The sequence below is a fragment of the Cebidichthys violaceus genome, unplaced genomic scaffold (assembly GCF_023349555.1).
Source record: "Cebidichthys violaceus isolate CVI_PGR_0920_01 unplaced genomic scaffold, fCebVio1.0.p SCAF_8, whole genome shotgun sequence".
Taxonomy (NCBI): domain Eukaryota; kingdom Metazoa; phylum Chordata; class Actinopteri; order Perciformes; family Stichaeidae; genus Cebidichthys; species Cebidichthys violaceus.
In genome coordinates this window covers 6,595,741-6,608,244 of record NW_027176964.1, presented here as the reverse complement: position 1 = coordinate 6,608,244, position 12,504 = coordinate 6,595,741, and the positions used below count along the sequence as shown (strand labels likewise).

The following is a 12,504-nucleotide window of genomic DNA, read 5'->3' as shown; positions in this document are numbered from 1 at the left end:
CATGAAAAATATTAAATTCTTCATCATTATCTACCCCTCCACTACTTAATCAAGCTGTAGACTTCCTTTTTTTGGGGGTACTGTATGGAAGGCGCTCTGCTGCTTGGAGCTGCTCTCTGGTCAAACAAGACCAGCAGCAGCGCAACAGCCACATGGTAGCGTTTCCAAAGTAGACAGCGCCATCGTGCGGCCCTGCTGCAGATTGCACGGAAAGGGTGGAGCTATACGCGAGGAGTCGACCTGGACTTTTTCCTGCTTTGACATGCTTTGTTTACGTCGGGAAGTAAGGCCGACATGGTCCGCGAGGAGCTGGCGGTCCGTCTCAACGACAGGGAGTATAAAAACTGGCTGAAAGCCGGACGGTGTCTGCTCATACTGAAGGAGGGTCTGCACCCCTTCGTCAGCCACCACACGAGAGCTTTCCACGCAGATCTGCTCAATCAAAACACGCTGCTGCGGAAACCGTGCGAGACGTCTGGGTGCAAACCGAAAAGGAATCAGGTCGGTCTGGAAACTCAGTTTAATCCCGGGCCTGCTGATTTAATTAATGTTTCTGCGACACTTTTACGTGAAATACGGTATTGAGTCCCCTGTAGATAGGGGGCTTACACAAAGTTTACTGCGATGGTACTGTACACGTATGCTCACTGTAAGTTACAGTATGAGTTGTGAGCATATATGTGTGTGTGTGTGTGTGTGTGTGTGTGTGTGTGTGTGTGTGTGTGTGTGTGTGTGTGTGTGTGTGCGTGCGTGTATAGCTTTCCTCAGCATGCAGGGCTTGTGCAGGGTGGCAGACGGTGATCTTGAGACACCGCAGACAGCCAGATGCCACGGTGAACTGGGACAACTGTTTCCCTCCCAGCTGGAGGACAGACCACTGGGAACTGGCCAAGGTAGTCATCCCACCGGACCTTGAATCTGCTGTGACTGGCGTTTAAAATCATTAGCCTTTACTTGAGTGTGTTTGATACTGTAGAGTAGTTGTCATTAACAACGGAACACTTCATTTATTGATGTTGGTTTATGGGAAATGTGGTCCTAATTTTGACATACAGACATAAGAGTCTCCTGTGTTATTTGTAGTTGAGTAATATTTAGTAAGAGCTGCAACTCATGCATTTTCTCCCCCCTTTTAGTGATTCATCTGACAGTTGATTTCTATATTGTTTTGTCTATAAAATGTCAGAAAATAGAGGGGAGAACAAGCCTGTTAATATATCCACAGCCCGAGGTGAGCTATTTCGACTGACTGTTTAATCCGACCAGCAGTCCAGAACCCAAAGAGATTCAGTTCACTGTCGTATATGTCAAAGGAAAGCATTAAATCCTGACAACCGGACTCAGTTGATGTTAATGTGTTAGAAGTCGAAATAGCTAAAAGTAATGGATTAATGGTTGCAACATCCATCTTCTGCCACTCCAGGAGATTGTTAAAGGTGTTGAATACAATCCAGTTAAATGGTGGTGTCTCAGAGGCTGCTGGAGCTCACATTACATCATTTACATTAGATAAAATAAAGGTTGGGAACCACTAGTTTAGAGGAACTAAACCAAATATTAGTGTGACAGTTCTGAAAACATTACATTTGGTTAGAAATGTCACCTGAGGAACTTTCATTGATTTTGTTCAGTAGTTTTAACACATGGAATGATTTGTGATCTGTCGCATAACAGATGGACTGTCACTGTAGAAAGTCAGATACTTTATGTCGAGCTGAATTATTTTTAAAAAAAGTCCTCTTTCTGGTCTTCTGGGCTTTGTAACTTTTGACATTTCAAACTCTAAACAATTGATCAAGTAATAGAGGAAATAATAAGCAGACCAATCGTTAATGAATGTCTTTCTCTATTTTTGTTTTTGTGTGTCTCTCTCTCACCATCTGTCTTACTGTCTCTCCCTCTTTCTGTCTGTCTTACTGTCTCTTTCTCTCTCTGTCTGCCTCTCTGTAGGCCTTCATGCCACGGGGTCAGGGGAAAGTGAAGGTGGCAGAGCAATGCGATGCCTCTGCTCTGCTCAACCTAATCAACCACTGTGATTGTTTCCACTTTGTGGATCCAAAATGTGTGAGAGAGGTAAACGGTCATATTGTTTAAAATGGGAACGCTGTTTGATCCGTCATAGTCAAGTTGTTAAGTCAAGCCTTTGAAAAGGTGTGCAGCCTAGCTGCGTAACTGACACCCCCTCCCACCACTGGAAGATGGCTTGTTCAGTGACCTCTGACCTAGGTAACGGACGTTGTTGTGTGTGTGCAATAGGTGTAAGAGAACTGGAAGTACTCCAGGATGGGCCCGGTCTAAAGGGCCACCACTGGAGGAGGAACCCCGTGTGGTTGGGAACCCCGCTCGGTTATATAGAACACCCTCAATTTAGATGACAACCTGACCCCTATGTCTTCACTAAAAACACAACAGCTAATGTCTAAGCACTATAATCACAATGCCCCATCATGCATGATAAAAAGGCAGAGCATCAAGAACAATCCGAGCCAACCAAGTCAGTAAATCACAAAATACTGAACAACACCATTTTAACCTTCGCTCGTAACAGGTATGCCATTCAAATTTATGACCAATCATTTACTGCTGTCAGCCTATCCCAGGGGAAGAGCTGTCTTACCTTGAGACTACTAAGTCACCCTCAGAGATCAGCAAGACGGCACTTTGGTCGGAATGTACCAAATACAAACCAGTTTTATTTGTTTTTGCAATAAAAAGAAGATAAAAGGTTACAAAAATGGATAATGTAAAAATAAGTAAAAGAAAAGACAAAAACTTTAAATCGTAACTCATCGAAGGGAATGAAACTTAAATGAGGATTAAATTCAAATAAAAAGTCAATTACACTTCACGATAGCACTTCCTGTACGGATAAAGGAAACCTAGGAGTTTCCATTGTGTAAGTGTCAGCCTGATGCCCAAACCACAGAGCGTTGCTGCTGTGCTTTAGGGCCTCGCTTCTCGCCCCTCAGACAAAGTCAAGGTGTTAGGTAGCGTCAAAGTTCATCTGCATTACACAGCAGTACCACTGTTTCCCTCTGTTTCAAGTGTCTGTTTAATCTTCAATTTAATAAGTCAATTGATAATTGGTGAACCAATTATTTTAATAGAAGATTAGAGAGATCGGTTTTAGGTGTAGTGTGTCTCGGACATTTTTGGTGGATACCTCAACACATTATATACCAGGATGTCAGATGTATATAAAGCGTGGTTCTAATCTCCCGACAAGATATTCACACATTCATATATGTCTGTCTGCTCCCCCCGTCTGTCAACTATCTGCCTGTATCCTTGGTAATAACGCTGTTTTAATTACACTCATTAAATGTTGGGGAGTGAAACAACTTGCATAGTGTGCATATTGGATTTAGTTTCTTCTCATTGTTGTGCTTTTATTGTTGAATGCATATGACATTTTACATACACAACTTGAAAAAATTGACTTTTTTGCTCTTCCAGGTGATCCGTTTCAGGAATGAGTTGATGCATTCCTGTGAGTTGCGTGTGAAGGATGAATGGATGAGACACTACCAGACCAGTGTGAGAAAGCTTGTGCGGCACCTCGGCCACGTACCACAGATGGCAACAGCTGGAAAGCAGATCGAGGAGGTGTGTGTGTCCCCGTCCGTGTGTGTCCGTGTGTCCACTGCTTTGAGAGCTCTCAAGTCCAAGCTGCATCCGCGTTGTTTTGCATCACAGTTTTTCTTGCGCATGTGCGTTTCGTTTGTCCAGATGCTGAGCCTTGATCTGTCAATATGTGTCTCTGGCTTGGACCGAATGGATTCCGCTGCCCTGGATGGATTGGAGAGCGATTCTGTCCACCAATGGGAGACCAGCGCCGGCTTGATCAGCCAATGGGAGGCTGAGTTGCTACAAGAGAGGCTGCAGGAGTTACTGCATGCTGCTGACGATGATGCAAAGACACAGGTTCGAAGAACAGATATGTCCGTGTGCACTTGCGCACGTAGACATGATGCATATAAAGAAAGATGTCACATGACTTTGACCGGCTGTCTCTTCCTTCTTCTTTAGGACACGGAGCAGCTGAGGAGGCTGGGCGGTTTCCTGCAGGCCAACAGAGATCTGGGCGAGAGGTTTTCTGCAGAGCTCCAAGTCATCAACGCACTGGAGGCCAGAGAATAAGACGGAGGAAGAGGGTGAAAGGGAGAATGAGGAGCATGTTGTGCATTATGTTTTTATATTTACTACCTGAAATAGGTGGAGGTCAAACTTGAAGCAGATCAAGGGTTTTGTGACAGAATGTATGTGCATGTAAAAGATGTCATTGAAAAGGTAAATACATTTCAAAAAACACAAAACACTGACAAAACCCATTGACTTGTTCCTGATTGACCGGATGATCAATCTGGATTTCAAGTAACTATTATATACAAGAATAAAGTAGCATATGAAGGAAATACTCAAGTACCTCAAAATTTTAAATAATACTTGAGTGAATATACTTTGATTTCCCCACACTGTGTTCATGTAAACTAACAGTACAAGTATACACAGCAAGTGGCCTGCAGTCACAGTAAGATGATTTAAAAAAAGAATGTAAAGCTTACATGTGCATTAAATGTATTGTTTTGAGGAAGAAAGCTCAACCGTTGCTCAAAAGGAAAAGGATTGTAAGAATATATAATCTGGTCAACATAGTGAATCCAGTTAAACGGAAAGCAGGAATTCTAGAACAGTGAATCCCAGTGGTGGCTTGTGGAAAATGTTCTAGGTAGGGCTGTGCCACATCCAATCAATTTCAGCAAACATCCCAGTATGATTTAATGCAAAAAAAATTAAGGTATCAAATATGCATTACTAATTTGCAGTTAAATATTTAACATTTATTCCAACACAAAAAAGCAGTAAATAACACTTTGACAAACATGTCAGGACATCATATTTTTGTCACCCTCACAGGCAATTCAGTATAATAATAATAAATATATATCTATATATAGAAAATATAATATAATAGAACATGTTTATTTATTGAGATGCCCCTATGGACCTTGTTTGTTGGGGAAACCAATAGGGAGGTAAAGATCAGGAGAAGTAAACATGAAGTGTAATTAGGAATAATGGTGTTAAATTAAGCTATGATGAGTTTTCACTGTTAAAATATCATCTCACTTAAATGTTGATGCCTCCATGACCAGGTTAAGCAAATGAGACTGAGCACAACTATGTAGAAGAAAAGATGTTCACTTTTCGTAATATGAAGCTTGACAGAGTTCTCCATGTGCTACCTGGTGTTCTCATGTTTCCTTACTTCCTCATACCTCACTCCCGTAACTGTCCATGCTGGATCTGTCCCCGTTGTTTTAAAAAGCTAAATAAGTTATTAGCATGACTGCATCCAGCTAGCCAAACCTGTCTGGTGTACAGCTACTAGAGAAGCGTCACATGTACTACTTCCCTATCCCGCTTGTCTGCTGTCTCAGGCTGATCTGGGATCAGCTCTTTCACCTGTAGTTTCTCCGAAGTTCTCCTCTCAAACGGGTCTTGGAGGAATAGTGCTCGTGCTCGCGCTCGCCTGTAGAGACTATTCCTGACGGAGACGCGCAGTTTTGGGCAATACAGATTCTACCCCAAGCTGAATCTATTTGAGGACGCTGATTGGCTAAATTGTATGTCATTCATTCATATCTTTAATCAGCAATTGGCTAAACTCCTTCACAGACTCCTATGGGCAATTTCTGCAGCGCCCAGCTCTGTTGAGACACGCAGACAGGCGGAGAGGACGTGCAGGAAAAGCATATATTTTGCGCAGATATCATATTTTACACATATTACTGGGTGCATTCTATATTTCAAAAACACAAATATTTACAATTTGTATAATTTATTATTATAATTTATTTTAATTGTGTGTGGCTCAAGGGGGGGCGGCGCCCTAGCGCTCTCTATTGACCAGCCGCCACTGGATCCTCTGAAGACATTTGTGAACACAGGACATGACTTAATTAACTTTACATCATGAGCCGGGGCCTGCATTTAAACTTCCTGGTTGGCTGAGGCTTTCAGCAGCAGTCTGCTTCCTCTCATTACTTTACTGTAGCAACAGAGCAAATATATCTGCGTGGTGTTGCTCCGGCATGGAGCACTTTCGTGTGTTTGAGAAAGAACCAAACCAGAATTGGTTGAGAGGTGTTGTGGCGTTGTTTCGTCTTCAGAAGCCGCTGGAGCGTTTCATCGATGAGGAAATTGGGATTTTCCACCGAAAGCTGGTCGACGAATGCGGCGCCGATCTGTGTGAGAAGAATTGCAATTTGAATAACTGGAAACCACAACCGAACCAGGTACGAACATGAAGTACAACACCACCGTGCTTCATTGAAATGAAATAAATCAGCCATAGAGAAGTCATTATTACTCACTACAACACGAGTCTGATAGGTGAGCTAGTACAAGTGTATAAGTAAGGACAGCAGAGACGGTGTCAGGTAGAAAAGTTAGTATGTGACTACAGCCTTAACTTTGGGAGTTAAGTTATTTGGCATTATAATTACAATTACTATTGTTATTACGTTTCTACGTTACTGACAGTAAATCAAGAGCACGCTGACTTCTGCTGCGTAACACATCATCATATGATATCCTTATAGCCATTATTAAATGTACGTGTGTAAGGTATGTAAGGTGTGGACGGTAACATCCATTTGTCGAAAACGAAACCAGAAGTTAAAGGGAAAAAAAGTTTCACAATTTGTAAAAGTGCAGTAAAAGTGTAATATAACCTTTTATAAATTTGATTTTATAACCTGTCAAATATGGGGAAATTATTAATATCAAAATGTCATTTCAGCTGACTTTGCCTTTAATTATCTCAAAGATTGTACAGTAAAATGTCATGAAATTAGACATGGACATAGTAGAGGACCTCATGAACAACAATGCAGTAAAAGTGTAATATAACCTCTTATGGATTTGATTTTATAACATGTCAAATATGGGGAAATTATTAATATCAAAATGTCATTTCAGCTTACTTTGACTTCAATTATCTCAAAGATTGTACAGTAAAATCTCATGAAATTAGACATGGGCATAGTAGAGGACCTCATGAACAACAATGCAGTGAAAGCGTAATATAACCTCTTATGCATTTGATTTTATAACCTGTCAAATATGGGGATATTATGAATATCAAAATGTCATTTCAGCTGACTTTGCCCTCAATTATCTCAGAGATTGTACAGTAAAATCTCATGAAATTAGACATGGACATAGTAGAGGACCTCATGAACAACAATGCAGTAAAAGTGTAATATAACCTCCTATGGATTTGATGTTATAACCTGTCAAATATGGGGAAATTATGAATATGAATTCCATTTGAGCTAACTTTGCCTTTAATTATCTCAAAGATTGTACAGTAAAATGTCATGAAATTAGACATGGGCATAGTAGAGGACCTCATGAACAACAATGCAGTAAAAGCGTAATATAACCTCTTATGGATTTGATTTTATAACATGTCAAATATGGGGAAATTATTAATATCTAAATGTCATTTCAGCTGACTTTGCCTTTAATTTTCTCAAAGATTGTACAGTAAAATCTCATGACATTAGACATGGACATAGTAGAGGACCTCATGAACAACAATGCAGTGAAAGTGTAATATAACCTTTTATAGATTTGATTTTATAACCTGTCAAATATGGGGATATTATGAATATGAATTCCATTTAAGCTTCAATTTAAGATAGTACAGTAGTGTAACTTCAGATTTTATTATTGTTGGATTTCATTTAATGTACAAAATTAGGTTGTTTTTTAACAAATTGGGCAAATGATTGATTAAATATAGGTCTATTTCCGGTCTTTTAGGGCTATCAAAGCACCCGTACCGTAGTACCACTAATAGACAAGCATTACATTTCAAACGCCGGCTGACGTGACCGACTTTCCGCGGATGCCGGCTCACTTGACCGCAGTACATTACTGAATCACCCGAAAGTAAGTCTCATCGACTGTAGTTGTAACACGATGAAAAGATTACCATGTTTGTCTTTAGACACGTTAACCCCACATCATTTCAATGCCATTAATCGAATGCTAGCGAGTGGCGATCTGAGAGGGTGCTTTCCCAATATGCTAACGTGTCTCCTCGATTACCGTCAATTACCTATGACGTGTGTCTCAGCTGTCCGTCATTTTGTTAGGAGCATAACAGTGGGCATTTTACTTCACCTCTACTACATCGTGTTTTCTACAAAAATCCACCTGGTCTCAAGATTGAAATTATTAGATTTTTGCTGTCAAAGGTCACCATGATCTCACAAGAAACGTTCTTAGCCATAACTCAAGAATTCATATGCAAGTTATGACTGTTTCACACAAACGTCTAAGTCCTTGGGGACTTTGACATTGCTACACTTCTGTGTCTCATGAATCAATGCCAGCACTTCAAGAAGTTTGAGCTCCACGGATTGTGTGACGATGTAAATGCTTCGTTGTACACACACGTAGAGTACATAAAGTCAACCTTCACATAGAAACAAACATGTGTTTAATCAATATTTTATATTTATTTTGTTGTCTGACTATATAAACTGAAAGAATTGTGCCAGTTAGAATGACCAAGTTGTGGGTTTCGCTGCAGTAACAATGTAGCCACTTCTTTGAAACCCATCCCTACCTTTACTAACATCTATAAGGAGTTTGTCTTTTTTTGTCCACTGTGCGTAGGTTGCCAATGGCCGAAACAATATTATGCATGCAGCACGTTTCCAGTTGAAGCAAGAGGATTTGCTCGATTACTTAAATCGAACCAGAAAGCTTGGTGAGATGCTGGAAAAACATGTTCCTGAATTAAAAAGCCTGTCTAAAGACATCGATGAGGTGAGCGTTTGTCTAGTTTAATAGGAATATGCAAAAACAATTGATATGCTAATAGTGCTACTTTATCATGCTCTCAATTTCTTCACTTATTTTTGAAGTGGAAACGACAATTTGTGGTTTTTATCACCATATGAGACATTATTTAGATTCCCACTATGATTTTGAGGTATTTAATTTCCTCATCAGTGCAAAACGCAGCTGAGAATGGATACAGCATCAGTTTTGCCAGGTCATAAACGTTAAACACATAAAAGTGTTGGATTAATTAAAGAAATGACCTGATGATGACAATAGATGAAAAAGGTTCAAATTTCATAGCAATCCATCCAATAAATGTCAACCTCATGGTGGCGCTAGAAAAGCCATGGGAACCACCATGTCATACATCCTCTGGGGACCATGAATGTCTGTACAAATGTTCATGCCAACCCATCTAATAGTTTTCCAGACATTTTACTAAAAGACAAAAATTGTTCCTTTGGAATACGAAGGCTTATACTTTACTTTGTTTTCAGATTCAGAGTCTTGACTATAGACTGATCTTGCTTGACGACTTGGAGGCTCAGAAAATTCAGGCTCAAGATGAAAAAGAACTGGAGGACATACGTTTTGTAAGGCACACGAAACACACCTATATTAGGCTCATTTTTCTTTTTAACCGTGCTAATTCTGTTTATACAGTATGATTCAATTACATTTTAGGCAGCTGTTCAGTAAGTCAATAAAAAAAACTACAATATGCATCCTGTAAGATATGCAGGTTTATTCTACTCTGTTTAAGACAATACTCACATGCCCAGTACGTACTTTTAAAGAGTTTTCTGTTGCTTATTGTTCCTTTTATCCATACTGGCTGTGAAGCGATCCCCTCCTGTTAGATGGGGGATAAAATCTAGTTCTTGTTCTTCTTAAAAACAAATTCCAAACTGCTGCTTTTTAAGGCTTCAACAAGTGGCTATCATCTAAAGTTAGCATAAAATAGGCGCAGTGTGCACATTATTCTATGTGTGCATATCAGATACCAGGCATTTAGACTATGTATTTTGAATATACAGTTAAGTACTTTAAAGTGCTCTTCATTTGTAAACATGCCTATAAAATCACTTCTCTGTCTTTAATTCTAATTGTATGTGTGTGCATGGTTACATCTCAGGCTCCTGTGGAAGAGGCTCGTGGAGTTCATTGTCCTCAGGACAAGCTGATGGCGTTGATAATCAGTGGTCTGGTCGTGGGTTTAATGGCGTCTCTATCTGCAAAGCAATTACTTGACAAGTCAGTTAAGTTGAAAATGCAAGTTAACTCAACTTGAAGACTGTTGTAGGAGCTATTTATTTGATGTTAGTATTTTGTTATTTAATTCATAAGTAGTATTGTTTAATTATTCTAGATGTTTGCTTATTTAGGTTAGATTGTTTGATATATTAAGATTGTTTTTTCTCTTTAAGAGTCACTTGTTTAGTTATATTATTTTTTGTTGTTTAAGTGTACTTAGTTTTGGGATAGTTTGTTGTTTGTTCTTTGGGTAACATTGTGGACACCTGTGGTTATATATAGGAGTAGGTAGGTAGGACCAGCGTGGACCGGGGTGGGCCTTTAGTTTTTTACTAGCACAGGAGAGACAGCGTAAGACAGGAGCTTTCTTTGTTTTTTTGTTTGTTTGCTTGTTTTTTGTTTGGTTTACTTAAATAAATAAGAAAAATCGGAATCTTGTATGGACATTCAACTCTTTTCTGCCTGTGTAAAATACCAACCACGGTGCATCAGTGACCTTTGATTATTGTTTGTTTTATTTTAAATTATTCGACAAATGGCCACTACAACTGCCTTTGATTCAACTCAGAAATTAAAGTTCATGAAGTTGATTTAACTGCAATGTTCTAGTTGTGTCAACATTATTGAAGTTGTCAGAGTTAATTGAACTTTCCTTACCTAGTCAAACCAACACACATTTCTGCATTATTGTAGCTCACAGTTACCATGTGTATACAACTTCCCATTTTAAGTTAAGAGGATTTAAATTCCAAATTGGTTTCAATTTTCATATAAAAGTTAACTTGACTGATATTGCAAGTTTGAAAAAAATCACCCATAATTCTTACTTCTGATTTAAAAAAATAAAGAAAAGATATATAAGCTTGAACATTGTATTTCAGTACATCTCAAACATGCCGACACCCAAATAGCTGTGTTTAAAACAATGTTCCCACATACAAGTGGAGGCAATCTGACAGACCGACAGACAGAAGGTGGGGTTGTGGACAGACAGGGGAGGTTATACAGTGACAAATGTGAGATAATTACAAGAGGTCCATAAAATCAACCACAAAAATGTTTCACACTAATACACCTTAAACATGCCATAACATCAATACAGTTATGTTTTAACTCATTATATCAACATATAACATGTGTTGACAACTAGAAGTGTTGAGGTATGAGGGACAGGTGGGCAGTGGTTGTACTACGAGGCAAAATGTGAGATAATGAATATAGGTTCATAAAATCTCAATATGAACAAGAACATTGTACCTTGTAAACACTGAAAAGGGGAATGACTTAATCGCATACTTTCAGAAAGGCGGAATGAGAGAATAAAAGAAATTGGGAAAAGACAAAGACAGATAGAAATAAATAAAAACAATTCTAAAGATTTTTTTTCATTTTCGTTATGAAAGTTAGTGCATCACGAAATGTTTCACATGTTTAAACAACCAACCTATGGTTCAGAACAGTCTGTAAAGTTTTTTACTTTAAAATGTTTCAACCAAACTTGGCTTGCGTTGTTTATACCCAATATGTAAAATCCTGTTAAACCAACAGTGTTTGTGTGAACAACAAAGCTGGAGTCCCAAATAACAGCCTCCTCCTAGCAGGAGCTTGAGATGTGTCTTAATTTGTTTGTTTCTGAGCCCATTGATTCTTGCTGAGCATTGGTCCGGTTTAATGTTCATAATGACCCTCTGAAGGAAGTCAAAGGTGTACTTCATATTATGAGGCTACTGCAGGTTAAAACAGTAGATTGTTCCCATTAACATGGAAAAGCCTGTGGGGACATCTCTGAGCTTATGGAGGATGATCTTCTCCTCTGCTACCACAGCCACATTGAAGACTTCCAAAGGAAATGCATCATGAAGTTTGCCTTCCTGTCCAATCAACAGTCCAACCTGCATTCCTTTCATGATCACGTCAAGGGTTTCTCCATGAGCCTGAAGATGTATAAAGACATTCACATCTTAACCAACATCTCCAAATTTAAAACATAACTGCCACTCTAATTAATAGACTATAATGTATTAATTTTTTCCAGTAATTTGAAGACTGAACCTAACAATTTGATTTTCTTCTCTCGCTCTGTTTGGTGTGTTGTTTTAGAGTAGGGTTTGTGCACACGAGTGAGAGGATTTAAGGTTGTGGCATGGTGTTGTCATACCACAAGACAAATGCTCACACACCAGTGCTCATACTACTTATAATATCACCAGCTCTGCTGCAGTACAGCTACCATTGCAAGCTCAACCAATAGTAATACAGACAGGCAGAGCGCTGAAGGCACATCTGCCCAGCTAATGAATAAAAAATGTTAAGAAGAAAGTAGTACTAGTTCAATGTTTAAAGAGCCTTCATTATCCATAAAACAAAAACCATTGTCACATTACA

At 39.2% G+C, this 12,504-nt stretch overlaps 2 protein-coding genes across 3 annotated transcripts; both read left to right on the top strand.

Annotated features, from left to right (window-relative positions):
• The first annotated feature begins 246 nt into the window (after positions 1-246).
• Positions 247-5,240, top strand: LOC137866189 (uncharacterized protein CXorf38 homolog). The gene is made up of 6 exons (XM_068701925.1): positions 247-501; positions 759-893; positions 1,951-2,073; positions 3,457-3,606; positions 3,730-3,924; positions 4,030-5,240. Exons 1-6 carry the CDS (start codon positions 295-297, stop codon positions 4,138-4,140), a joined length of 921 nt encoding a protein of 306 aa, XP_068558026.1. The 5' UTR covers positions 247-294; the 3' UTR covers positions 4,141-5,240.
• A 610-nt stretch (positions 5,241-5,850) lies between these two features.
• Positions 5,851-10,511, top strand: LOC137865951 (uncharacterized). 2 transcript variants are annotated; one of them, XM_068701554.1, is made up of 4 exons: positions 5,851-6,299; positions 8,695-8,847; positions 9,363-9,458; positions 10,001-10,511. In XM_068701554.1, the coding sequence occupies exons 1-4, from the start codon at positions 6,096-6,098 to the stop codon at positions 10,154-10,156; spliced, it is 609 nt and encodes a 202-aa protein (XP_068557655.1). In that variant the 5' UTR covers positions 5,851-6,095; the 3' UTR covers positions 10,157-10,511. The 2 variants fall into 2 exon arrangements, 1 of the variants encoding a protein (XP_068557655.1); XR_011102088.1 differs by lacking the exon at positions 5,851-6,299 and adding an exon at positions 7,883-7,962.
• The last annotated feature ends 1,993 nt before the right edge of the window (positions 10,512-12,504 follow it).